The sequence below is a fragment of the Ailuropoda melanoleuca genome, chromosome 6, assembly GCF_002007445.2.
Source record: "Ailuropoda melanoleuca isolate Jingjing chromosome 6, ASM200744v2, whole genome shotgun sequence".
Taxonomy (NCBI): Eukaryota; Metazoa; Chordata; class Mammalia; order Carnivora; family Ursidae; genus Ailuropoda; species Ailuropoda melanoleuca.
Genome location: NC_048223.1, coordinates 11,975,861 through 12,002,621, shown reverse-complemented (window position 1 = coordinate 12,002,621; position 26,761 = coordinate 11,975,861). Strand labels below are relative to the sequence as shown.

At 34.2% G+C, this 26,761-nt stretch overlaps 1 protein-coding gene across 6 annotated transcripts in view; it reads right to left on the bottom strand.

Annotated features, from left to right (window-relative positions):
* Window positions 1–26,761, bottom strand: part of STAG1 (stromal antigen 1) — a 414,808-nt gene that overhangs the window by 154,272 nt on the left and 233,775 nt on the right. For all 6 annotated transcript variants that reach the window (XM_011231800.3, XM_011231799.3, XM_034661958.1 and 3 more), the window contains 3 exons: window positions 17,047–17,251; window positions 3,129–3,280; window positions 1,082–1,155 (listed from right to left, as the gene is read on the bottom strand). In XM_011231800.3, coding sequence (XP_011230102.1) covers window positions 1,082–1,155; window positions 3,129–3,280; window positions 17,047–17,251 — 431 coding nt within the window. The remainder of the gene's footprint in view (window positions 1–1,081; window positions 1,156–3,128; window positions 3,281–17,046; window positions 17,252–26,761) is intronic.

Sequence of the window (26,761 nt, the reverse complement as noted above, 5' to 3'; positions counted from 1 at the left end):
TTTACCTAGCATAATGTTCTTGAGGTCCATCCACGTTGTTTTATATGGCAAGATTTCATTATTTTTTAATGGCTGAATAATATTCCATTATATATATACACAATTTCTTTATCCAGTCATCCATCTATAGGTTGTTTTTCTATCTTAGCTATAGTAAATAATGTTGTAATGAACATGGGGGTGCATATATCTTTTTGAGTTAGTGTTTTATTCTTCTTTGAATAAACACCAAGATCAAAAGACCTTTTTATGTTTTGAATTAAAATAAAATGTTTAAGTTAAAATATCAAAGTTAATTTTTTTTTAAATGGATTTCCCTGTTTTAACTAACTTTAAATTAACTGGCCAATTAAAATCTCAAATGTGTCTAAAAACAGTTTTTCTATTATCTGTGTCTATCTACCTAAATATATCATATCATGCCTAATTAACAGAAGGTAACAAATATATGTATATGATTCATTAATTCTCTGTGAAATACGCTGTTTAATAATGTATTAGTAATAATGTATTAGTAATAATGTATTAGTAATTTAAAACTTGTTTGTAATGGATGATGACAAAAATACTTTGCAAATGCCTTGCTTCTATTTTCATCTGTACAGCTGAAGAAGAAGAAGAGCTGTTGATTATTTACAGAGGTACCCTCTTCTGCCAACTTTTATCTTATCTTCATAAAGGTATTTTTAAGACTGTTGGTTAATCTGACCATAGAACAAGATAAGTATCACAGGGCAGGAAGTAGGGCATTGAATTTTTTTTTTCAAATACCAAGGCAATAACATTTTATTAAGGCCATATTAACTTAGTGATATCATATTAATTAATATTCCATCAGTACAAATGTAAGTACATTGAATGCCTCTAATAGTATATGAACTGAATTTGCAAGAGTGTGGTAGTGGTGCAATTTCCTCCACAACAACAGGATGATACTTCTTTAGCCTTTACAGCCAAAGCTATTTTCCAGAAAACAAAACAAATACTTAGAAAGTTTCATATTTTTATAACTACCTAGGACTACAAAGAAGCAACAAATTATTTAAGTTAAAAATCTAAAGTGATTTATAAAATTCCTTACCGGTATCTATGAACAAATATACCCTTAAAAATAGAGTTCATCATATTTTCAATTTCATCCTGGTTTTCTTGTAGCTGAAATGAAAAGAAAAAAAAAAATTAAACCCTGATTATTTTACTTGAAATGTACAGTTTCAGTTATTTTTAATTCCTGGTTCTTCCATTCTTGGTAATTATCAATCCTTTTTCTCACTTACTATTCAACAGGTACTCTTGCATTACTTTAACAGCTTTACTATACTGTTTAGAACTCGTTTGTCTTTCTTCACATATACACATAATGACTAACAAGGAGTGGTATGGCTAACTGCGGCCAGCTTCCAATCCCCAAAATACTACCAGCTTTGGGAAGAAGCCTCAATTTCTATACCTCTTCCAACAAAGTCAGGTACCTGGCTTGTTTTGCCTCTCTTGGTAACAGGTCAGACTTGATTATGATATTTGTCACTGTAAAAGAAACTTACTATTCTACCTGAAGTATCCAAATATTACTCTGCACCTGTTTAGTCCATAACTGAGAGTAGGCCAAGTTCCCAATACAGAAGCCATAGAAGATAGGAAGGATCCTCACCATTAGTGGTGGGATGCAGCAACAAAATAAAACAGTACAGCAATGATATAAAATTCAGGCAATACTCCTGATTAGAGTTAAAATTTAAGCTTATTCAACACTCAACGGGAATAAAAGCACTGATACAAAATTATATTCCAAGCGATAGTTCTTATTACACTTTGTTTTGTGGTAATACTCAGTGAAATATTTGCTTTTATTACATACAAGAATGTGAGAATAAACTTCCTTCTGACTTATTCTTTTGCTGTATGCTTTACTTCAGGTTTATGGAAATAAGATTGGGAATACTTACATAGTAAATCATTCAAATTACTGCAACTTACTGTAAGTTTTAAAAATTACTTTTGGTGCATTTATTATATAAAAATTAATTTATACGAGGCACATAGTTTGGTTAGTAGTACGTATTGACGCACAGTTCCAAAATTTACTTTCACAATACTTCAAGTATGGTATATATTATGATTTTAACTGTGTTCCTTAGAAATTCATATGATGAAGTCCTGATGCCCCAGTACACCTCAAACATTATTTGGAAATAGGATTGTAGCAGATGTAATTAGTTAAGATGGGTTCATTCTGGAGTAGGGTGGGCCCCAAATCCGATATGATTGGTGTCTTTATGGAAAGGAGAAATTTAGAGACAGACACATATGGAAGTCATGGAGAAATTGGAGTTATCTTCATCTTCTAGCTTACACAACTGTGACACTATAAATTTCTGTTCTTTAAAGCCACTCAGCTTGTGGTAGCTGTTATAGCAGCCCTAACATCCTAATAAAGTATGGGTAATAATTTAGGCATAAGTTTGCTGCTTCCTGTTGCCTATTATAACAGATTATTCATTGATATTTTATTTGTACCAATATGCTATTATTCTTTTTTCAAGTTAAAATACAGACTAATATTGTAGATTTAAAATTTTATTTCCGACTGGGCAAATAAAAATGTTACCTACTAAAAAGCAAGTTTAAAACACTTTCAGCACATATGTGAAAATTTCAGTTTAAACCTGGAACCAACCTTATTCACAGGAATGCCCTATTTATTAGCTAATAAGTAGTCTTTGGCTTCCTTTTGGAAATGCAGCTTCACTGACCCCCAGCTCTGACCTTAGTATTTATTATGCTTTCTGAACTCATAGCCGGATAATCCTTCTGAGTTACCTAACCCCCAGACTATCTTCTCTCAAAAGGAGGATTGTTTTAGGATTCTCTTATGCAGATATAGTTAGTTAATATGGGGTCATTATGGAGTAGGGTGGGCCCCAAATCCAATACGATTGGTGTCTTTATAGAAAGGAGAAATTTAGAGATAGACACACAGAAATCATGGAGAAAGCACTCAGCACTCAGATAATCACTGGCTGAACATTCCAGGTTAACCTGAAAAGTTTGAGATCACATAATGTAACTTAAATAAATTTAAAATACACATTCACTTTTTTACAGAGAATACGAAATATGAAACTTACCTCTTTGCGTTTCTGAAGAAGTAACTCTAACCTTTCATTGGCTCTCTTTCCAATCATTTTATTTCTCTCAGCTTCATATTGTCTTTGTGTATTATCCTGATGAATACTGAGGTTTAAGGCAACATTCACCAACGCAGTCATGAGCTTCATGGCTATGAAATAAAGGAAGATTATGGTATTCACCCATTCATCAGATCTTCATTCAGAAGATTAATAAATTTATAATGGAAACGGATGAAGGAAAGAAACTAGTCAGTTTCTATGTTTACAACTCAGTCATATGTTAAAAAAAAAAACATTTTATAGAAAAAAAGTCATCATCTCAGGCTGCAACATAACTTTCTGTGCCTCAGTGTCTATAGCTTGGTTCGCTGACATTTCCCACTTAAAAACAGCCTCATCCTAACTATCAGCAAGAAAGATTTAACAACCCCGCTTCCCACCCTCAAATATGCATACTTTAGTGAGGGCATACTAATCAAGCCTATTAGAACTCTATTCTGACCACAAATTCCGTGTATACACAATTGCTTCTGTAATACCTTTTTAACTTAGACACTTCAAAGATGCCTTTGATGTTTACAATCAATTTATAATCTTTATCCAGAAAGATGGTTCTCTTCCTCACCTCAGTGAATGGCATAACCTCCAAACCCTGAAATACAGACCCTACCAAACTCATTAATTAAAAATGTATCCTGTGAACTTCTGATTAACCTATTTTCCCCACAGTGTCAATGTTCACTTATACTTGCAAATCTTTAAATATTTTCAAACTTCTACTTCAAGTCATCTGAGAAACAGGTATGATACAAACCTTAAACTTTTCTCTATTCATATTTATTTCCATTATTGAAATGGTGATAGTGTAGAAAATATCGGTAAAGGAATAAGAGAGTTTGTGCAGGTAAAATAACTTTCCTTTTTTTTTTCTTCTAGGTTATTTATTTATCTGCAAATATGAATGAATGTACAGTAATGAAAAATGAACCGATCAATGCTTTGGAATACTGATCTACTTATCTGCAAACATATCCATAGCTATATATGAACATGCATTTCTCTTAAAACTTCACTAACTTCCTTTTAATTACACACATAAATATACATAATACTAGATCTATTATCTCTACACTCACACAATTTGTCAACCTGAGACTATCTGCATTTGCCAAATCCATATATAGTGATTACTGCCCTTAAGCTAAAATATAAGACAAGATGTAAACAGATGTATTTGTTAGTGACCACTTAGAAATATATTTAATGGAAATATTTCTTTCGTAATATACAATGTCTCAATATAGTAAACAGAAATATTCTTGTTTCAAAATACAGGCTAGTGATTTTACAATATTTTACACATTGTCAATAGGATATCTGATGATACTATGAAAGTTAAAAGTACTTTTTAAATTAATCTGTATAAAAAAGGAGAATAGCTCAAAGATAGGAGGGATATGGGGCATTCACACTGCCCAAGTCAGGGAAAACAGTGTAACAGAGTTTGGCCTGAGCATACAAAATCATACCCAATGGAGCTTAATTCAGTATATACTTCTAGATCCCCAAAACAAAATAACTTGTAGATCAAGGAGTCAGAAAGCATTAAAATTAACACCAACCCTGGCTGGAATTCACAAGTGGAAGCCAAGACACAGATTTTCTTCAATTTAAAGACTTTTGCTTTAGGGGTGCTTAGATGGCTCAGTTAGTTAAGTGTCTGCCTTTGGCTCAGGTCATGATCTTGAGGTCCTGGGATCAAGTCCTGTGCATTGGGCCCCCTGCTCAGCTGGAAGTCTGCTTCTCCCTTTCTCTTTGCCCTTCCCCCCAACTTGTGCATGCATGCACACTCTCTCACACACACAAATAAATAAAATCTTTAAAAAAACAAAAAAGGCTTTGCTTTTAGCTATATATCTCGTGACTCCAGATCCCAAACTCCAACTGCCACTGTGTAATGACCCTCCTCCCATCCTAGATATATAAACATAAAAAATCAACATACTAAAACAAAAATGCAAAACGATCGATAAATTTTCAAAGGAGTATCATAATAGAGCATTATTTACTGAAATAAAATGTTTATTGATCTGTAAAACTTAAACTTTGGTGAAATTTTCATTTCACATACCAACATATTAGCAAATAAACAGCTACTGAAGAGAGACTTCTAATTTAATGACATACACTAACATGAGGATTGTGATGTGTGAGTCCAGTGAAAAAGATTCCTTCCTGCATAGAGGGAACACTAACTAAATTTTACTGATATTACTAAAGGAACTATTTTATAAATTAATAATCCTATAGGAATTCTGCCTGGATTCTGTGCCACTGGCTTTGAAGTAGCTTCTCCTTGTTTACTGAAGAGAAAAATACTTCATTTAGCATTTGAATTTTGACTGCAGGCTACAGAATGGCAAACTTGTTTTAGTGCTGTGCTACCCAAATGGTCTGCAAATAAGTGCTGACCACCAATAGTTTGTTAACAGTTCATAATCAGTACCAATCTGAAAGTAAGTTTTTAGAAATTTTTGTAACAATATGACAGTGATCTTATGTCTATTGACTTTAATATAAAATGACACTTTAAGAAACATATACTTCATTTTATTGCATTTCACAAAAGCATTACGTTGTGACAGATTGGTAATTAAAAAACTAGTCTTTCCCACAAAGAGTTCAATAAACATTTATTGTTTCCTCGGTCATTTATCAATCCAACGTGTACTTAGCACTGTTCTACATACTAGAAGTACAAAAGTGAATGAAACAGAGTACCTACCCTCATGATTATTACATTCTAGTGTGGAGAAGACAATAAACAATATAGAATATACAAATGAAAAAAAGTATGTCAGTTAATGAAAAAATCTATAAAGAAAAACACAGTATGATTTTTAAAAAGTATGATAAAAAAGCTAGAGAATAAAAGGGTAGTCAGACAAGAAGGCCTCTCTGCAGAGCTCACATATGAGCATTAAGTGAGGGAATGAGCATGTAATTATATGACAAAACAGAGTTGCAGGGAGAGGGAGTAAAAAGTACAAAGGTTATGAGATAAATTGTTATGAGGAGGGCATTCATAAAAGAGCAAGGGATTTGTTGTGGCTGAAGCACAGAAGCAGCTAGATGCAGGAAATAAGGGGTAAGGAAGAAATCAAGAGGCCCGGTTACAAGAGTTCTACTAGGATCTAGTTAGAACTCGGGAATGAAATCTAAATGAGGTTAAGACCCACTGAAAAATATGGTGTGAGTGGGAAATAGTCTGATTTAGATTTAAAACTGCTGTGTGAACAGATTACAGAAGAGTAAAACTGGAAGAAAGGAAACCAAATAGAAGAACAGTAGGAGCTGAAAATATTTTGCCAAAAGTTTGCGATGATGATTCTCAAGTTGTTGGCTTTGAGCAGCTCAGGAAAGCAATGCTAGCTTAGATTAAAGTGGTCGCAATAGGTAGAGAGATTTTGAAGGTAGAGCTAAAACAAAACAAAACAAAACAAAACAAAACAAAAAAACATGATAGGTTATAATGTAGGAAGTAAGATAAAAAGAAAAGGCAAGGGTAATTAGGAAGCTTTGTGCTTATTAGATACCTAAGTGGAAATATCTAGTAGCTAGACATTTGGAAGCCATCATCAAAAACATTGTTATTTAGAGCCTTAAAACTAGACAGTACATCCATCCAATGAATAACAATTCAGCCATTAGAAAAAAATGAGGCATGATTTATGTGCCGAAAAGAAAAGCCCACCAAGATATTTGTTGATGAAAAAAAAAAAGATGCCTGTCAGTATATTATGCTACCACTTATGCAAAAAGAAGGAATGTGCTATTTATTTTTATGTGCCAGTCACTCTTCTAAGCTCTTTACACATACTTATTCATCATATACCTCACAACGCTATCAAAGTTAAGAATATTTTAATTATTCCTTTTGTACATTGAAGAAAACTGAGTTTCCGATCAGCTAAGAGATTTGCCAGTTACACAGTCAGTAACTGGCAGAGACAAAATTTGATTACAGGCAGTCGTGCTCCACAGTCCAAGTTCTTAAGCGGTACATCATACTGTCTCTCATTGAGTATGTATGTGCTATTATATTCATAATCTTTAGATGAAAATATATGAGACTGGCAACTCTGGTTGCCTTCAAGGAAGAGAATTTGATGGCTGAGAGCCATGGGAACAAGAATGACATTTTACCATACAGTTTTTTATTTTGAATTTTAAATCATGTGACTATATTACCTCTTCCACTATCATTATTTTTTGACAGAAATAATAAAACTGTGGGATTGGTTTTCACTTCATTCCCTAAGGAGTGAATAAAGACAAAAGATTAAAAGGTCTAAAAATTGAGTTGTGAGATAATTCAATATTTAGAGTTTAGCTTTCTAAGATCCACTATGACAGTGTGTATTCCAGAAAACAAGTGAAAATAGTGATTCAAGAAGGAGCTACATCTATCGAGAGAGAAAAGATGACATCTGGGAGCTTCCCAGTGATTTGGACGGTAAGAAGGTAATTGCTGACTACAACAAGAGCAGAGACAGTGATGTGGCAAAAATAGAAAACTGATTGGAGTGGGTTTAAAAGAGAATAGGAGGAGAGTAAGTAAAGACAGTGAATAGAAATAGTTGAGATTTACCATAAAGTAAACATAGGGAATGTAACTAGAAGGCCATGAGGAAACAAGGGAGGATGTTATGGTCTTATGTGTCAATCTGGCTAGGCTTCAGTAACCAGTTATTTAATCAAACACTAATCCAGGTGTTACTGTGAAGGTATTTTGTAAATATGGTTAACATCTAGGATCAGCTGGTTTTAAGTACAGGAAATTACCCTCAGTAATGTGGTGGGTTTCATCTAGTCACTTAAACGCCTTAAGAACAAAATACTGAGGTTTCCTGGAGAAGCAATTTCTGCCTCAGGACTGTACAACTCCAGCCTGTTTCTAGTCTGATGTTCTACCCTACAGATTTCAAATTTGCCAGCTCCCACAAACGTGTGAGCCAACTCCTCAAAATAAAACTCCCTCTCCCCAAATATATCTTGGTATATACATACATATTTCATTATGTATGTGTGTTATCAGTAAGTAAGTATATCTCCTATTGGTTCTGTCTCTGGAAAGCCTTAACTAACAGAGAATGTTTCTAAAAGATAAGAGCCACCACAGCATATTAGTATAATGGTAAAATTATAAAAGTGGGGAAACTGAAGTCAGTAGAGAGAAAACAATTTGAAGAGCAAAGTTCTTGAGGTGGCGAACAGTGGTCAGATCAATAGCACAAAGGCAAGGACCAACCTTAGAGATAACTGTAATAAGAGAAAAAAGTAGAGTATAGGGGTACAGCTGCACCTAGATAAGTAGGTTTAATCCTTGAAGAATTCTCTGTTGTCTCTATTAAGCAAGCAAAAATAATCAGCTAAGTGTGTGAAAAAAAAGAGAATAGTAGGTGTTACAGTTTTGAGAAGGTATGAAATAATCTTGTAAGAAAGTAAGAATATCTATGTAGGAATATCTAATACGATTGCTAGACAACATTAAAGGTCCATCTGTGAGAAAAATCTAAAGCCCAGCCATTAGGATTATGTGTTTTTCTTCAATCACTTTCAGATGCTCTGGTGCAGGTATGGAGCAGTATGGAGGATAGGGTTTTCCAAGGAGGTATGATGGAGGGAGACAGAGGCAAGGATGTTAAGGCTATGAAGAAGGACATGATTATAATAAATCTGGATGAAAGGATCTAAGCCAGGAAAGTAGAGGAAGTGAAGATATGAAGGGTGTGAAGAACACTAAAAATATAGCATCAGAGGATTTAAAGTCCCAACAGAAGAAAAACAATACTGGAATTGGGAACATAAAAGAAAACCAATGAAACAAAAAGAAATGGTTATTGGCAAATGGGATGGTTGAAATTAAGACTGTAGACTCTTTTAATCAATATCCAACAATTTACATGTGTGTGTTCCTAAACATAGAAATGAAAACTAAAAAACTTCATTTATATTTAATGATACCTAGTATACTTTTGAAAACTATCACTGTACGCCACAGAATGTTTGATAATAGGGCAAACTATATTTTTAAAAGAGGGATGATTTTATTCCTCCTTTAGTTTTAACAAACAAAAAGGCTTGCAACAAACATCTACTTTCTAAATGATCAAGGTTTTTGAAATTTTTTTTAATTTAAGTAAACTCTATGCCCAACATGGATGGGGTTTGAGCTCAAACTCCAAGATCAAGAGTCACATGCTCTACTAACTGAGCCAACCAGGTACCCAAAAATGATAGAGATTTAACTAATCCTTCTATCTCTTAAAAACCCAACCAAAATAACAAAGAGAAAACAAATTTCATCTTCAATAAATTGAGAAAAATACTTGCAAACCCAAACCACAATATATTAATCTATGTACATGGAAAGCAGAAGGATAAGGAAGAGCATACAAATCAAACCAAATGGTCAAAAAAGGAATTACAACTGTATGTATCAAAAAGAAAAATTAAAAAAACTATTTTGCTCTGCAGAACCCAGAAGCATTGAGGAATTACAGGTACAAGGCTCCACAGAAGATGGAGGAAGGTAAGGTCTGAGAAGACTATTATTTCAAAGTTTGTATGATAAGTAGTTAAATCCCTAAGCCTCTATACCAACTTAGGCAGTCAAGCAATTTCTCCACCACACACCCATCTTGGAAGTCCAGAAAGTTCATTCCCTCAATAAAATGAGCAAGAGATTTGGAATCATCAAACACAGAAGAGGGACATATGTAAAGTGCAGAATGCCCTGGGTGCTGTTTCACCCTGCCCAACTCCCAAATGGTAGAGAGCAACTAAACTTAAGTAGATTGAAGATCCTTCTGCAAAGAAGCTTAACTTCCCCAGGGAAAATAATTATTAATACCGACAGTTTAGGGTCTATGATGAAAACGCTAGCTGACCACAAAACTGTTCTACAGTGATGCTCACGAAAGAAGACAGAGACACTGTCTCATCCTGTCAAACACAACACATTCTCTCCTCTCTCTCTCTTTCTTTCTCTCTCTCTCACACACACACCCTCCCCTCTCTAGTAATTGCCTTTTTAGTGTCTCACTCTTAGCAAGAGTAGGGAACCAAGAAACAGATATTTGATGAAAGTTTCCAACATGAAAGAGAGGGATAAGAGCAGAGAATCAGAAGAAAAGAGTAGGGAGCTGGAAAAAAACTTCAGAGTAATAATTAACATTATCAAAGAGATAAGAGAAGACATTAAATCCATGAAACAATGTTTTTAAAAAAAAAAAAGACTCGGAAAATGAGAAACCTCTAGAGATTAACATCCAAGCAAATATTCAACAAAGAGCTCCAAGCATAATGAATAGGAAAAAATATATACACGTTAGGGTATATCGCCATGATATTTCAGAACACCAAGAATAAAGAGAAAAATTTAAAAGCTTCCAGAGACAAGAAACAGGATTAGAATCCGAAGTTGAAACGGCACTGGACCTCTCAACAGAAACACTGGAAGCTAGAGGAAAAACTTTGAAGAAAATTAAGCATGAGGATCTAATACACTTTTCAGGCATGTAAAGTCTCAAATACATACTTCTCAAAACACTTTCTCAAAGAATAAGCTAACCAAAAAGGAGAGAATAAATTAAGAAAGAAAGTAAAAGATGATAGGGACTCCAAAAAAAGACAAAGGATCTAAACAATGGTAGAAAAGTTAAATAATTTAAAGGAAATCTAGATTGTAGAAAATGAACCTGCCATATCAGACATGATTATAAATAATGAAAAGCACAGAAAATGCACACTACAAAATTGATCCTATTATTTATTTTAAAGTAAAACAAAAAATCCTCATATATATGCATATGAGAAAAGAACTTAAAGGAAATACCAACATGTTCTGGGCACAATGATGAGGTGGTATAATTATGGCTAATTTTTATTTTTGTACTCTTCTCCTTTTCTGAATACTCATATAATCAGTATAGTAATCTTAGATGCACAGAAAATGTTTAAATGTACAATATGGAAATGTTTATGAAAAATACACAAAAAATTTTCTCAATTTCTCTGCCCTCTTCAGAACTAAGCCAAGTAAGCTTTGTCATTCTATTGTAGTTATAATATCAGACAATTACTGAGTGACTTGTAAATGCTAAACATTTAACAAGAATTCATTTAAGCCTTACATTCCTATGAGATGGGATTATTAGCATTAATAGTATACAGATAAGAAAAGTGAGGCACAGAAGTTATTTGTCTAATGTCACCAAGCTAATGAATAAAAGATACGCAAGTCTATAAAATGATTTTAAAATCATGATTTCTTTATAAAAACTGGCCCCCAAAAGAAAGCTAATTTTCATACTTGATAAAGAAAGAGATAAATCTAAGAAAATGAAGGTTCTTTAACTAGAAAACACACTTCCATAGATACCTACATTTAATATTGGAAATAAATATTTACCAATTTACATAATTGCATTTTTTAAGTTTACTGTATTTTATGGGTAAAGTTAAAGATATAATGGCATTCATGAATTTGGTTAATTATTGTGCATTAATCCCATGAGAACCCTAAAGTCTACTCTATACAAATCCTGAAAAGTGTTAAGAGGAGAGGTAAGGAAAAAAAAAGTGATAAAGAGAAAAAAAAAAAAAAGCTACAGTAATAGTATAAAGCAATGAGAAAGTAAGGCTTCAGAAGAATAAAAAAAAATGAAACAAGAAAAAATATGAAGAAGAGATTATTTACACTCAATACTCTACTTTTTGATGATGCCAGATTGACCTAAATTTTTCAAGTCCCACAGAAACCAAAAATATTCTGTCTAGTCAAGAGCTTTAAAATACTTAATTGAATTTAATAAATAGAATTTGGGACCTAAGAGCTAAAAAAATAAGCAAAATGAAAACGCATGCTTCTAGTTTTCCTAAGTTTTTGAAAGATCTAATTTCTTTATTTCACTGTTTGCAATGTCTTTTATTACTAAAATGGAGTAGGTGTTCAATATATTCTGAGTAAAAACATGAATGAAGTGAAACACTGCCAACACTATTAGCTCTTCTTGTCATTACAGAATAATAGGAGCAGCTTACTAAATGTCAGGCACTAGTCCATGCTCTCCTAATCTCTCTTAATGAGGTAGCTATCATGATCTTCCTCACTTTGCATGTAAGAAAATGAGGCCAGGTAAATTAAGGATTTGTCCAAGTTATCCAACTAGTAAAAGGCAGTGAGAGATATGAATCTGGACAGTCTGGCACAGAACCCATTTTTTTGAACCACTGTATTTTATGGTTTCAGCAACTGAAAGCCAAAGGAAAGATGCCAATTTACTGAGGCAAAATTATTTTCAGTCTATGACTGGAGAACAAAGCAATTTCATATACAGTATCTTTCCTCACACTAAAAAAGTCCAGAGATTCTGACTGGGTTAGAAATGTTAATCAACAATGAATCATATCTCAATATAAAACCAACCATAAATAAACATAATAATGTTCAACAACAAGGTATAAAGAAATGTTTACTCCCTCAAGGGTCTGAGAGTGACCTATTATTAACTACTGATGAAGACTGGCCTCCCAGCATACTGAGGCCACTATACAGTCATATGATGATCTTAAACACACTTTCTAATTTTCCCAGAATTCACTTTAGAAAATATTAGAATCAATCACCATGCTACTAGTAATACAAATTTTATATTCTTAATCCCCCTTTGTTCAAATTAGCATTTTCACCTTAGTAGTGAGTGGTAGTCAATATTAATCTATCTGTAACACCATAGAAAATTACACAGGTGACAAAACAGCAAAAAATAAAAAAGTTAAATCAATATTACTTATCCTGCAAATTGCCACCTAACAAAAATTTAAAATCAACACTCTATAAAGTATTGGCATGTTTTTAAAGCAAACGTCTAAAAATAATTTAACTATAGATCTAAAAAATAGACTCTTTGAGAGTACAATTATCTTCATAATACCAAACAACAAAACGGTAAAACAAAGGGAATCCTATCTAATTTTGACCTTGGGAGAAAAAAGAGACTTTCCTCATGAAAATTTCATCAAAGTGGGGAGTAAATGAATATGCTCAGTCTCAGATTCTGAATCCACCAAATAACAAAATGTTACTTATATAAATTATAACCACAGTATGTCCAACTGAGGTAGCTATTTAGAATAGAAATAAGGGCACTTAATTCTAAAGATTGATAGTTAATGAAAATTGTACTGCAATGTGAAACGCTAGGTCAAACAAATGGGAGAGTATGTTTTAAAATTCCAATTAAGGGAACAGAAAAAAAATAAGGAAAATATAAAATGTAATAGCTAACAGTCTGTTTCAATTTAATGACAAAAGAATTCCAAAAAAAGGGGAAACAGTTTACCTCCAAACGAAAAATGAGAGTACCGTTAGCTGTAGAATAAACAGACCTAAAGAACTACCAAATGATGAAAATTTTTAATAAAAATATGATAGAAGTACACAATTAAATGCAATGCATAAACACTGACAATAGGGACACATTATATAACTGAATAAGAAAATGAGTTATTTGGAAAACCAATTAAAAGTACCACTGATAAGACCACTCTGATGACTTATGAAGCTCTGGAACTCATCACATCTGTACCCTACAGAACAACTAACCTGATTGTCTCTCTTCTCAGCTAAGATATAAGCAATATGAAGGAGCATTTTATTCCAAAGCCGATAATCATATCTGGCCATAACTGCCTTGTAACTGTCCATGCACATAGTCTTTGAAGCAGAGGATTAAATGTTCCTGCCCATTTTATCTAGTCCCCAAGACTCGTCCTGCAAAGTGAATAAAAATGATTATCTTTTAATCTATCCCTTGCATACATACCATAAAAAAAAAAGAGGAGGGCAAAGATGAGAAAAAAAAAACTTAAAAATGTGGATAATTATTATCCAATCTGGACTTAAAAGTTCTCAAGCAAGATCTCTACGCTTTGTTGAAGGGTAGGTGACTGAGAAGTCCCACATTTTATGAAACTGAGCCTTGGAAGATATGATCATGAATACAGACATATAGCAATTACAGTAATATTGTGAAGTAAATTTGAAAATGACTTGAAAAATAAGTCTCCACTTTAAAAAAATCAGAATAAACATCATGTTAATTTCCTTCCATTTTCCTTGATATCTGATTTTTAAAAATAATTTCAAATTCAAATAGGCTAGATAATGATATACAAAGAGCACAGGCAAAAACAAAATGGCATTTATCAAGCAGTTTAAAAAGCTATCATGATCACAGGTAAATTGTGGGAAAAGAAAGGCAGAAGGGCACCAGAAGGAGGAGGAAGCTACTCAACTCAAAAGGAATAGGAGGAAAGCTATAATTAAAATATATTTAAGTATATGTAAAATTAGCATATACAGATCGCCAGAAAGATAAATAGAGGGAAAATAATACAATAATAAAAGTCACTGAAAATGGGCCAATGGAAAGGAGAGGTGAAATGAAGTCAGTAAAATACACTATGAGGTCAGTAAAATACAGTAATACTTCATTTACATGGTAGTGGAGCACAAACGCAAATGAAAGTGGATTTTTCAGGAAACTGACACATTTTAAAAGTAAAACTATTCTGCTTATTTCTACATTATTCTTTCTCTTGTGTTCTTAAACAGAGTACATGGCATATGTTTAATCTTTTATAAAGAATGCACACAGATTTCTGGATTAAAGAGAAGTACCCTGAAAAAAAAAATACCCTGCCCCAACAGAGAAGCCCCAGATTGTTCTCTCTCTCTCTCTCGATATTTGTTTAAGCAAAATTTTTTGTCTTCTTTTTGGTATGAACTGTTATTTCATAATTCTATCAGCAGAAGAGCATTTCACATTTGGCCTCTGTTCACTTGTTTCTCTTTCTCTCCTGGTCTTACGAAACGAAAATTAACTTTTTATGAGAGCAAGTTTGGCTATTCAGAAGCAATTTCTATCTTATGTTTTAAGATCTGTTTATTTCAAAATGCTGCATTTACTATGCACCTGACAACCAGCTAAATGGGCATTACTGTACATGAGGAAAGTAAGATGAAAACTAAATGGAATATATAAAGAAAAAGAAAAAAGCAAACTAAGATGAAGATACTAAAAGTCATGAAATTAGAAAGAAAAAAATGTGTAATCAGATAATTTAAAAATAAAAAATAGTGTATTTGCAATATCTTTTAAAAGATCTCTTCTTCTTCCCAATAATGAGGAAGAAGATACTCTCTCAAAACAGAATTTAAACTGTTTGGTGTTGGTTCTGTACAGAAACTTTTTCAACGATAAACTGTATTTTTATTTTACCTTTTTATTTTTATTTATTTATTTTTTAAAGATTTTATTTATTTATGTGACAGAGAGACAGCCAGCGAGAAAGGGAACACAGTAGGGGAGTGGGAGAGGAAGAAGCAGGCTCCCAGCAGAGGAGCCCAATGTGGGACTCGATCCTGGAACGCCGGGATCACGCCCTGAGCCGAAGGCAGACGCTTAATGACTGCGCTACCCAGGCGCCCCTATTTTACCTTTTTAAAAAGATAAAATTGGCTGGACCTTTCTCTTTTCCTAATAATAAGGAAACTGTTACTCTTGAAAATAAACTGTGTTTCATGTTTGTTTCATAAAGACATGTAACTAAGAAAATAATGGACACTAATATAGATCAACTACATTAAAAAGGGGGGGGAAGGAAATGAAAAAAGAGGAGTGGAAAAAAACATGTATGACCCTAAGTAATATTATCATATCGGCTTTAGGCAACAGATTAAGCCAGAAAATGACAAAATTTTAAACCACGTGTTCGCAATGTGTATTCCCCAAAATATCAGCATCAGCATAATCTAAACTCTGGAGATATGGCCATGCAATGTGTTTCAATAAGCCCTGTAGATGATTCTGATGCATGCAAAAGTTTGAGAACCAATGACTTAAATATATTCGGTAAATGAGAAACTGAATTTAAATGCAAGATGAAATGCAATTAATGATATTAAATCTGGTGTTTGTCACTGTAATGTGTAAGATGAATACAGACAAAGTTACTGCTACTAAAAAGGATGTAATCTGGAGTATTTACACTCATGTGCATGCACACACACATGTGTGCATGCTATACATCACAGATACAAAAGAAAAGTCATTTTAGGTAAGCACAGCTAAAGTAGTTGAGGGAAAATAGAACAATTGCGAAGTTAATGAAATTGCCTTATTATGGGGAAACAAGAAAAAAATAAATACCCTTGGCTGAGAAGTTCTCTAGATAATTCTAAAATGAAAGAGTGAAAACTAATCCATCAATTCTTCAGATTAGCTAGCCTCCCTAAATGACTGATTTCAGAGATATTACATCTAGGTATACTCAGGTTATTATAGCAGTAGGAAGAGGAAGAATACTGGCTATGTAGCAACTGCCATTCGGTAGAACTGTTTCAAATATATAAACAAATATTTACATACTTATGTATAATAATGAGCAATAAAGCAATGTAATTAAGTTTAAAAAATACTACGAATTGGGAATTTCAACTATTAATTTTGGGGTTTAACCAAAGAATATGGCCTAGAGGACTCCTAAAATTTCTTGAATTATAATATAATGATGTGTTGAAATAATTAAACGTCGAAAGAGAGATTTGCTGAAATTTGCCAGAAATTTTCAATTTTCATTCTCAAGGCAATTAAATGCCAGTTATCAAAATAGGCATACATCTTACCTAAACAGATAATACAAGCCATTCATATGAATTCGGGGAGGGGAGGGATGGTATTTTTCAGGAGCACAGTAATTATTACTTAATCTAAATACATTTAAACACCAATAGAACATATTTAACAAAACTAAATGAAAAAAAAATAAAATGTTGGTTACTTACCAGCAAGGGTACTTGTATGCCTAAAAGCTCTGACCTGGGAGTCTGACAAACCAGTCAAAAGGGAGATTACTGTGTCCATCATATACTCATCATAAATTATGCTATACTGACACTGTCGAATCAGGACTCCAATAAATTCACAAAAGTTTGAACGAAATTTTTTCCATTGAGGTCCAGGCATGGTAAGGGGATAATCACCACTGTCCTAAAAGGAATAAAAAGAACATATTAAATTTGACATATGATATCAATTTGATCAAAGTTTTCTCTCCGACCTATAAAGGAACATTTTCTTCTCAAAAGTAGATGTGGACAAATACTGAAAGTGACTTACACAGGTACACTGATAGCTTTATATTTATTTGATCTTCCACAACTAAATAATTCATGAAGTGCTCAAAATTGTTATTTAGAACAAGTATTTAATTCATTATTCTAAGCCAACATTAAAAAAAAAATAGTTCCCATGTTGTTACACTTGAGTCCTAATTGAGATAATTTGAAGTAAAAACAACAAAAAAAAATTACAGAAGTTTTGACTAGAAAGGATATTTGTGATTGAATTCAGATCAAACTAATCAGGATTTCTGTATCACACAACATATTTCAATTCTTTAAAATAGAATTTTTAAGAATTGAGAATTTCAAAAGTATTTCATTAAGAAGTCCAAAACTAATTTTTTCACATCTCAAACTACAATCCTATTTCTTCCAATTTTACCATAAATGTTCTATTAACTCCATTTTATAAAGCAGATTTATTAACTTTTCAAAGAAAAGAAATCTAATATGGGCTCTTGGTATTACCAGATTGTGTCATCTTGTTTAAAACATGAAATTGGATGGGGTAATGGGATGATGGGCAATAAGGAGGGCACCTTATATAATGAGCACTGGGAGCTATACACAACAGATGAAACACTAAATTCTACTCCCAAATTAATAATACATTATATGTTAACTAATTTGTATTAAAATAAGACAAAACAAACAAACAACGTGAAAATGACACTGAACCCAATCAGTTAGAGGTTTCCTACTCTAGCCTAAAACATTTTGGTAGAGAAACATAAATTCACAAGGCAGAGAGTGAGAAATTCTGTGAACATGGTATCTGAATATTCTCAATTTATGGCTCTTTGTTTTTTCTAGACCAAACTGCTGCTAGGAAATTAGTTATGAGGGAAGGCTTGGGCTGTGTTGTATCTCAGGAAAGAGAACTGGTATAATACTTAGATTAGGAGGAAATTCCAAGAGCAAGGAACGGAAAGCAGAGAAAGGTAAGAACTCATAGCACTTAGTCAAATACCCCAAAAGGAAGTAAAATTTGGTGCGATATGAGTGTTAGGGGGTTTACTAAGCCTCAAAAAGATCAAAAAGGAACTGAAGGAGCTGGCTGAATCTTCCTAGTCCTTGAGATTGGGAGTGTCAGGGGTAGATAGCAGTGGGTAAAAGAATGGAAATGTGAGATGTTTCTTCTCAAAGGTATCTCAACAGGCTGTTGCTGCTTCTGTATCATAAAAGCTCATTACAGTAGAGCTTCTCTTGCTTTATACCAACTGTGAGATTCAGCCATTTAGTGCTCCACAACAACCAAATACAATTTATCTAAATAACCCATCTAAACAAGCCAACAGCAAGCAAGAGGAAAGGCAGAAAAATAAGCACTTAGAAGTAAATAATAAAAACCTAAGTATACTTCAGAAAATTCAAATGCAGCACAAAACAAATCAAAATGTAAAAAAAAACCTCTAAGGAACTAAAATATTTTATTTGCCAATTTGTTTTTTGAGGTATAATTCATATATAGCATTGTATTAATTTCAGGTATACAACATAATGATTCAGTATTTGTATATACTGTGAAATGATCACCGCAATAAATCTTAACATCTGTCAGCATACAGCTATAGAAAATCTTATTCTTGTGATGAAAAAAAAACTTTTTTAAAGATTTTATTTATTTGACAGAGAGAGACACAGCGAGAGAGGGAACACAAGCAGGGGGAGTGGGAAAGAGAGAAGCAGGCTTCCCGCTGAGCAAGGAGCCTGATGCAGGGCTCAAGCCAAAGACCCTGGAATCATGACTCGAGCGAAGGCAGATGCTTAACGACTGACCCACCCAGGCGCCCCTGTGATGAAAACTTTTAAGGGCTACTCTCTTAGCAACTTTCAAATACGCAAAACAGTATTATTAACTATAGTCATCATGCTGTATATTAAATCCCTATGACTTACATATTTTATAACTGAAAGTTTGTACATTTTGACCCATTTGCCTGCCCCCAAACCGCCTATCACTGGCAATCACTAATCCGTTCTAAGCTCGGGGGGGGGGGGGGGGTTCTGCTTTATTTTTGTTGGTTTTTTTTATTCCCCATATAAGTGACAGCATATGGTATTTGTCCTTTTCTGTCTTATTTCACTTTGCATAATACCATCAAGGTCTATCCATGTTGTCACAATGGCNGGGGGGGGGGGGGGGGGGGGTTCTGCTTTATTTTTGTTGGTTTTTTTTATTCCCCATATAAGTGACAGCATATGGTATTTGTCCTTTTCTGTCTTATTTCACTTTGCATAATACCATCAAGGTCTATCCATGTTGTCACAATGGCAAGATTTCCTTTCTTTTTTTAATGGCTGAATAATATTCTACTGTGTGTAATTTTATATATATATATATATATATATATATATATTATATGGGTTTTTTTTATGTTGTATCATATATATATATATGCCACATTTTCTTTATCCACTCATCCACTGACAGACACTTAAGTTGCTTCCACATCCTGGGTAATGTGCAATGAACATGGAACTGCATACATCTAATATTTTCTTTCATAATTAAACAATTCAGTTTATGAACTGATGGAAAGAACAGTCCAACTAATGAGAGGAGATACCTTAGTAGCCTGGGAAATAATGTGTAAGAAGTATCTGGGGAAAAAGACATGTAATTTGCTATCAGATGGGGCTTCTGGAAAAGCCTTTTAAAATGGCCAGACTAGGCAAGTGTGACCTCTTTAGTCCTTTGTCCCTTCCTCTCTCAGTGATCTAGAACTCACGTGTAATGCTCGATGTTCAACAGTGATTTTGCAACTACAAAAAAAGTATGCAGATAAAAATGATAGAAAGATGAAAAAAGTCTAGGTCTTTATTCTGCTGAGATGTAGTACCAACCATGTTCTATTACCAAATTTATTTTGCATAAGACAAATTTACTCCTGTGAATTCAAGCCATTGTTGGTCAGATTTTCTGCTACTCACAGACAATTTCAGTCCTACTGTTACAGAATTACCAGCAGTGGGGAAAAATGAATTACTCAGTGAATGGTTCTGGTATAATTGGCAGTTCGTTAGAAAGAAAATTAGATTGCACCTTACCACAAAATTAATTTCTAATGAATCAAAACACTTTTTAAAAACATTTGGGAAAAAAGAAACAGCAGAAAACATGGGAGAATAGTCACAGGGTGTGGAAGTCTTTTATTAAATACAATACAAAAACCAGAAGTCATAGAAGACCAACAGATTTACCCATATAAAAGCAATTCTTGTATTAAAAAAAAATTAAAAGCAATTCAAAAGCATAACAATAGGGTCTGGTTTCAATTTAGAATGTAGAAGGCTACCAACGATGAGAAAAGCTGAATCCAAAAAAGAGAGAGAAAGAAAGAAAAGAATGAAAGAATGAAAGAAAGAAAGAAAGAAAGAAAGAAAGAAAGAAAGAATAAAGAAAAACTTTTCTTGAGCCCATCTTGAGCTGAATTAGCTACAGCATTCCAAAGAGTAAGCCCCTCCAAGAAGAGATGAAACAAATAAGCTCTATCATCTGTGGCAGAGCCTAAAAGGAAAAGGTGGTCTCCACAAAAGTGGGTAAGAAATGAACCTAAAATTTTAATGAACTGTCAAAGATGAAGTGTGGGCTAGTTTGGTAGAACAAGGACTTTGCACTCACTCAAAAGCTCTTTTCCACAGGTGTCAACTGGGTATTTTAAGCAAATTCTGAGATAGAGCAGAACAGAGAACACATCTCTTTGTGGTGCAGACCTGCAGGCGATGATCTTCAATTGCTGGGGAAAAAGTAAGACGCCCAGTTCATTTCTCCAGACTTTTGTCCCCTGCAAATTAAAAGACTTAATCTGATGGAGGTAGGTCAGCAAACGAAGTCACCACCATGGCAGAGGTAAAGACCCACTGCAGCCAGGAGAAGGAATAAATCCTCCACCTGGGGGAGAGAATAAGACAAAACACTGTCCTGGATCCTGAATCCTAATACCAGTATCAAACAGAGATCTGCCAGCATTGGAAGAGAGACAGAAAACTCGATCTGAGGCCAGCCAGACATAATGGCCAGGAAAGCTAAGAAGGTCCCTCAGTGCCTCCAGGCACAAAAGGCATGCTTAAGGCTTAGCACTAGGACAATAAAGAATCCCCATACCCTCATTATAGTACCAGGCAATAAGCAACACCAGTCTACCACTAGGAGGAGGGACAGGAGTATGAGGTAGGAGTGCTCTGTGTCACAGGAGAACAGGGAGAGCTGAAAGCTCAGGGTACAGCATGAACACTGAGAAAACCCCTCTGGGTATCCTATGTAAGGCAACAGCAGCCCACCACTAGAGAAATCTGAAGACTGGTTCACTAAAGAAAACGATATCAACAACAGAACACAAAACTAACTCAATTCCTAACTAAACCGACAATGTATACCATTTTATCCTTTTCAATTTTTGTACCACGTGCAAATATTATGATTAAAAGGAACAACCCATCTGGGGGTGCTGGGTGGCTCAGTCAGTTGAGCATCCAACTCTTGATTTCGGCTCACATCATGATCTCAGCCCTGCCTTGGGCTCCGTAATCAGTGGAGAGACTCCTTGAGATTCTCTCTCTTGCTCACCCTCTGCCCTTCCCCTCCTCCTCATACTTTCTCTATAACCTTTTTTAAAAAGGGAAAAAACTCTTTTAAAAAAGAAAAACTTCCTATATCTACCTCAAAAGGCAGTTTCTTGCTTTACACTAATACTAGTTATAAATTTCTCCTTGTTAGATACATTAATAATACATGTCATGTAAAAAGAACTGTCTAGTGGGGTGCCTGGGTGGCATAGTCAGTTAAGCAGCCGACTCTTCATTTCAGCTCAGATCTGATATCAGGGTTATGGGGCTCTGTGTTAAGCACTGAGTCTGCTTCAGATTCTCTCCCCCTCTGCCCCTCCTGCTTGTGCACGTGTGCACTCTCTCTCAAATAAATAAATCTTAAAAAAAAAAAAAAGATCTGTCCAGTTAATGAAGGGTAGTGGGATGCTGAAAACTAACTTCCTTCATAAAGCAGTAAATTTTTTTAGGAGAGCTAAGAAAATAAAATGGAAAAAAAAAAAGATAATAATCAAGTAGCCTAAATAGCTTATCCACAACTAATATTTACATTCTTTGAGTGCAGTCTTACTATGACGCTTTACACAAGGAATCTACTGAATAAATGAATGCAAAGGTAAACCATATCCAATAAACAGGTATAGAAAGGCAGAAAGCAGCTCAGGGTGGGAAGACTATCAGGCAGCAATCTGCTAGGTTAATACAGAGCAGACCAAAAAGATCCAGGAAGAAAGCAACTTCTACAAATACATTCAGATGAATACAAGGGGAGAAATTTTCATGGACAAGATATAACTAGCATTTATATGGTATATACTCTTCAAATCCATAATTTTGTATTATCTATCTACTGTGGTGACTGCTAGTATGTATAAAGATGAGAGAAATAAGATCTTAAGAACTTGTTCTAGATCACAGAGGTACAGGGTTCTGGTTCTGGGATTGTAAATTCCATGTATTCTTAACTCTATAATGGAGCATCACCTGATTTACTACAGGAACCTTGGAGAATAGAAGGAGTGTTTAGTGATTGTTCTTCCAAGGAAGAACTTTGGGATTCTGTTCCCAAATGCATTAACAAGCAACGAATGGAAAAGGTTATTTTAGAAGTTTTGGGGACATTGATGGAGAAAAAAAAGGAAAAGAGTACCAAGGGTCAGAGATAAGAGGCAGCAACAAAAACTACAAAATTTAGAGCCTCTGAGATGAGAACAACAATCTTACGACAGGTCCACTGCAAGGTAGAGCTCATGCAGGTGACAGAGGTGGAAAGCTAACTGCCTAATTCCTAAGCATCTGATATTTGGGAAACCAATGTGGTCACAAACTATAAATATCAAAAGAGATAAAACACTCTTTAAGAGTAAATCTAAGAGAATTGTTTAACTCAACTGATGGACAATGTCACAAAAAAAAAATCACCTATTTTTGGTGACATCAGGCTTTTGGTTACCTAATTTCAACAGACTCACCCAAGGATATATACTACTATTGCTTAAAACAGAGATTTGTAAAACACTCATTTGGAGAAAGTATCCATCCACCCAACCATTCATCTATTCATGTACTTATTGAGCAATAAATATGCTCCCTGCACTAGTTCTTGGCATACGAAAATGAGCACACTAAGGATCTTCTTCTAAGAACTTCTGCTTTATTTTTTCCACGCTTACTGAGATTTAATTGATATATAATACTGTGTAAGTTTAAGGTATAAAAGAAGTTGATTTAATACACTTATATACTGCAAAATGATTAACACCAGAGCATAGCTTAATACATCCCATCACATTATATTACTCATTTCTTATTTTTTGGTGAGAACATTGAAGATCTACTCTCTTAACAACTTCCGTGTATGTAACACAGTACTATTAACTATAATCACCATTCTGTACATTAGATCCTCAGAACTTATTCATCTTATAATTGGAAGTTTATACTCTTCGGCCAACTTCTTCTGTTTCCCCATCATCCAAAGAACTTCTAGTTGAAAGGAAGGACACATAAAAAATAAATAAGTGAATTAAGTACAATGATAGGAATGTTATGAGGATACACAGTACTGCTTAGGAAGGAATGTCAATTTTCTACAGATGCAACCGGGCAGGGAAAACAGGGTCAACAGCATTCTAAGCAATAAGGTAGCAAATTCCTATAAAACAAAGATATAAGGAGAATATAAAATTGCTTTAAGTTTGGCAACCTAAGCCAGATTTTGTGGTGGTAGCCAAGAGAAAAGATGGGGCCAGATCATAGGGAACCTTCTATTTATATAAAGCCTCATTAAAATAAAGCCAAGCTTTATTCTGGAGGCAATGGGTGGCCACTGAAAAATCCTGAGCAAGGATCATGAACAGATGTGAGCTTTAAAAAATATTTCTGGTTCCACCATGAAGAATAATCAGAGGTAAAGGTGAAGGAAATGGAGCAAGGAGACCTATCACTGCAAATAGATACAAAAATGAAGGGGGGGGGGAGGTGTAGAGAGCGCCTAACTAAGATAGTAATGATGATGACAGAGAAAATAGGAGATGTATGTAATGTATACTCAAACACTGAAAAAATAACATCTACTTGACTACTGGACAAAAATGTCTTGTTTCTAGTTTGATTTACTGGTGGGTTTATTCAAAATAGGAAACAAAAAAAGAACTGTTTGCCCCTTACTCTTTTGAGGCATAACTCTTTTGTTTAAGGATGCTCAATTACTATGTCCCATAAGAGACCACCACCCTTTAACTCATAAATGATTGATATAGAATATCCTATTTCCAGACTTCAGGCCACGCTGGCTTCTACATTCAAAATAAATCCAAAATTTCAGAAATAGACCATCAATGGATATTAAAACCAATGAATGGCAAGTTGAGTGGCATAAGCAGAATGTTAAGAAAGTACCAAATTATTTGATACATGCAAAGGGAAAAGTACTTTTACACAAAGGTTCAATGGTCATCACATTATAAGTGATCAATTGTAGCATCACAAATAAACGGACAACCTCCATTATGTACTATCTACTGTGACAAAAATGAAGTACACAGCATCACCTATGAAATTTCCTTGCAAAAAAATGTGTAAATGTAATCTAATGAAGTCATTAGACCTAACTTTCAGTTACAAAACACTGGAGATTTAGGAACAAGCTAAATGATAACCATGAGGGAAAAGTCAGAGAAACAAAATGTGGGATACTTTATAAGACAACTAGGTTGTTGTCAACTACAAGTTAGTATCACGTAAAGAAAAAAATGAGGAACTGTTTTATACTTTGAAAAAGCAGTGACAACAAAACAATCAAATGCAATATATAAATCAGTGTGCTTTCGCCACATTGGCTTCTTTGTTGTCTCTCTAATAACCTAGGTATGTTTCTATCTCGGCCATTTGCACAATTTAAATTTTCTCTTCCCCTAGATACACGCATGGCTGCTCCATCACCTCTTTCAAGGGTTTACTTAAGGTCACATTCTTAGAGAGGTTTTCCTGACCATCCTATTTAAAACCATCCTTCCACTCCCAATCTCTTCCCCCTTCTCTGCTTTTTCTACGTAGCCTTTATTGTCTTTTATCATACTACAATATTTTGCCTATGTATTTTACACTGGCTTTCTCTCCCAGCTAAAATGTAAATTCCATGAGGGAAGGGTTTTTGGTTGGTTTATTCGGTGCTATGTCCTCAACGCTTGGAATGTTTAACAGACACTCAACTATTTCTTCATTAAATGAATAAATCATCACAAAAATTACTGTCAGTGTGGGTCAAAAATAATGGGAAGAATATCTAAATGATCCCTATAGTTTTCTCCTAAATCAATCATAAATTTTGATAATTTGTGTTTCCTTAGCCACAAACAGAAATGAGAAGAATATGTGAAGTCAAAGCAGCAATGGGACTGCCAATCAGTCCTTTTAAATATGTTCTCCCCTAAATCAGCATCAAAAAGTTATGAAGTACCACCAAATGTCTGGTCCCTACTCATCCATGAATCTTCACAAACATTTCATTAAGAGTGGTAAATAATTTATCACTAAGAAAAAGAAAAGTTTACAAAATTCAAGATATTGATTACCTCCCAGCAGAAGGATGAGAATGGGAGAGTGGAGGAACACATAGTTATTTCAGTAGTATTTCAGTTCTTAAGTTAGGGATGGCAGATTTACATACTACACACACACACACACACACACACACACACTACATATATTCTTTGTCCTATCAAGTGACACATAATTTTTTTTAAATGAATACATTAAAAAGTATTTGAAACCACCAAATTTACATCCTTGAGGATACCAAGTTCCTGAAATCACTAAGAGAAATTCCAAATTCTGGAATACCATTATCTAAATTATCACAATGTTATAGTCAGCATTTAAGATGTAAAATCACATCTATGCATCTGTATCACAGTGATTGAAAGAGTTTTTCATTTTTGTTTTCCCTCAAAAAGGCAGAATGCATAAGAACCGTATGTCAAGGGAACAAAGAAAATGATATTACTTATCCTTGGAAAGATCCAGTGAAAGATCCATTTTTACAAAACAAAATTCTGAGTGGGCTAAATAAAATTTATTATTAAATATATTGTTTGAACTTTTGTTTTTAAGTTAAAATAGCCATAAAGATTAATTATTTAGGGGCGCCTGGGTGGCACAGCGGTTAAGCGTCTGCCTTCGGCTCAGGGCGTGATCCCGGCGTTATGATCGAGCCCCACATCAGGCTCCTCCGCTAGGAGCCTGCTTCTTCCTCTCCCACTCCCCCTGCTTGTGTTCCCTCTCTCTGGCTGTCTCTATCTCTGTCGAATAAATAAATAAAATCTTT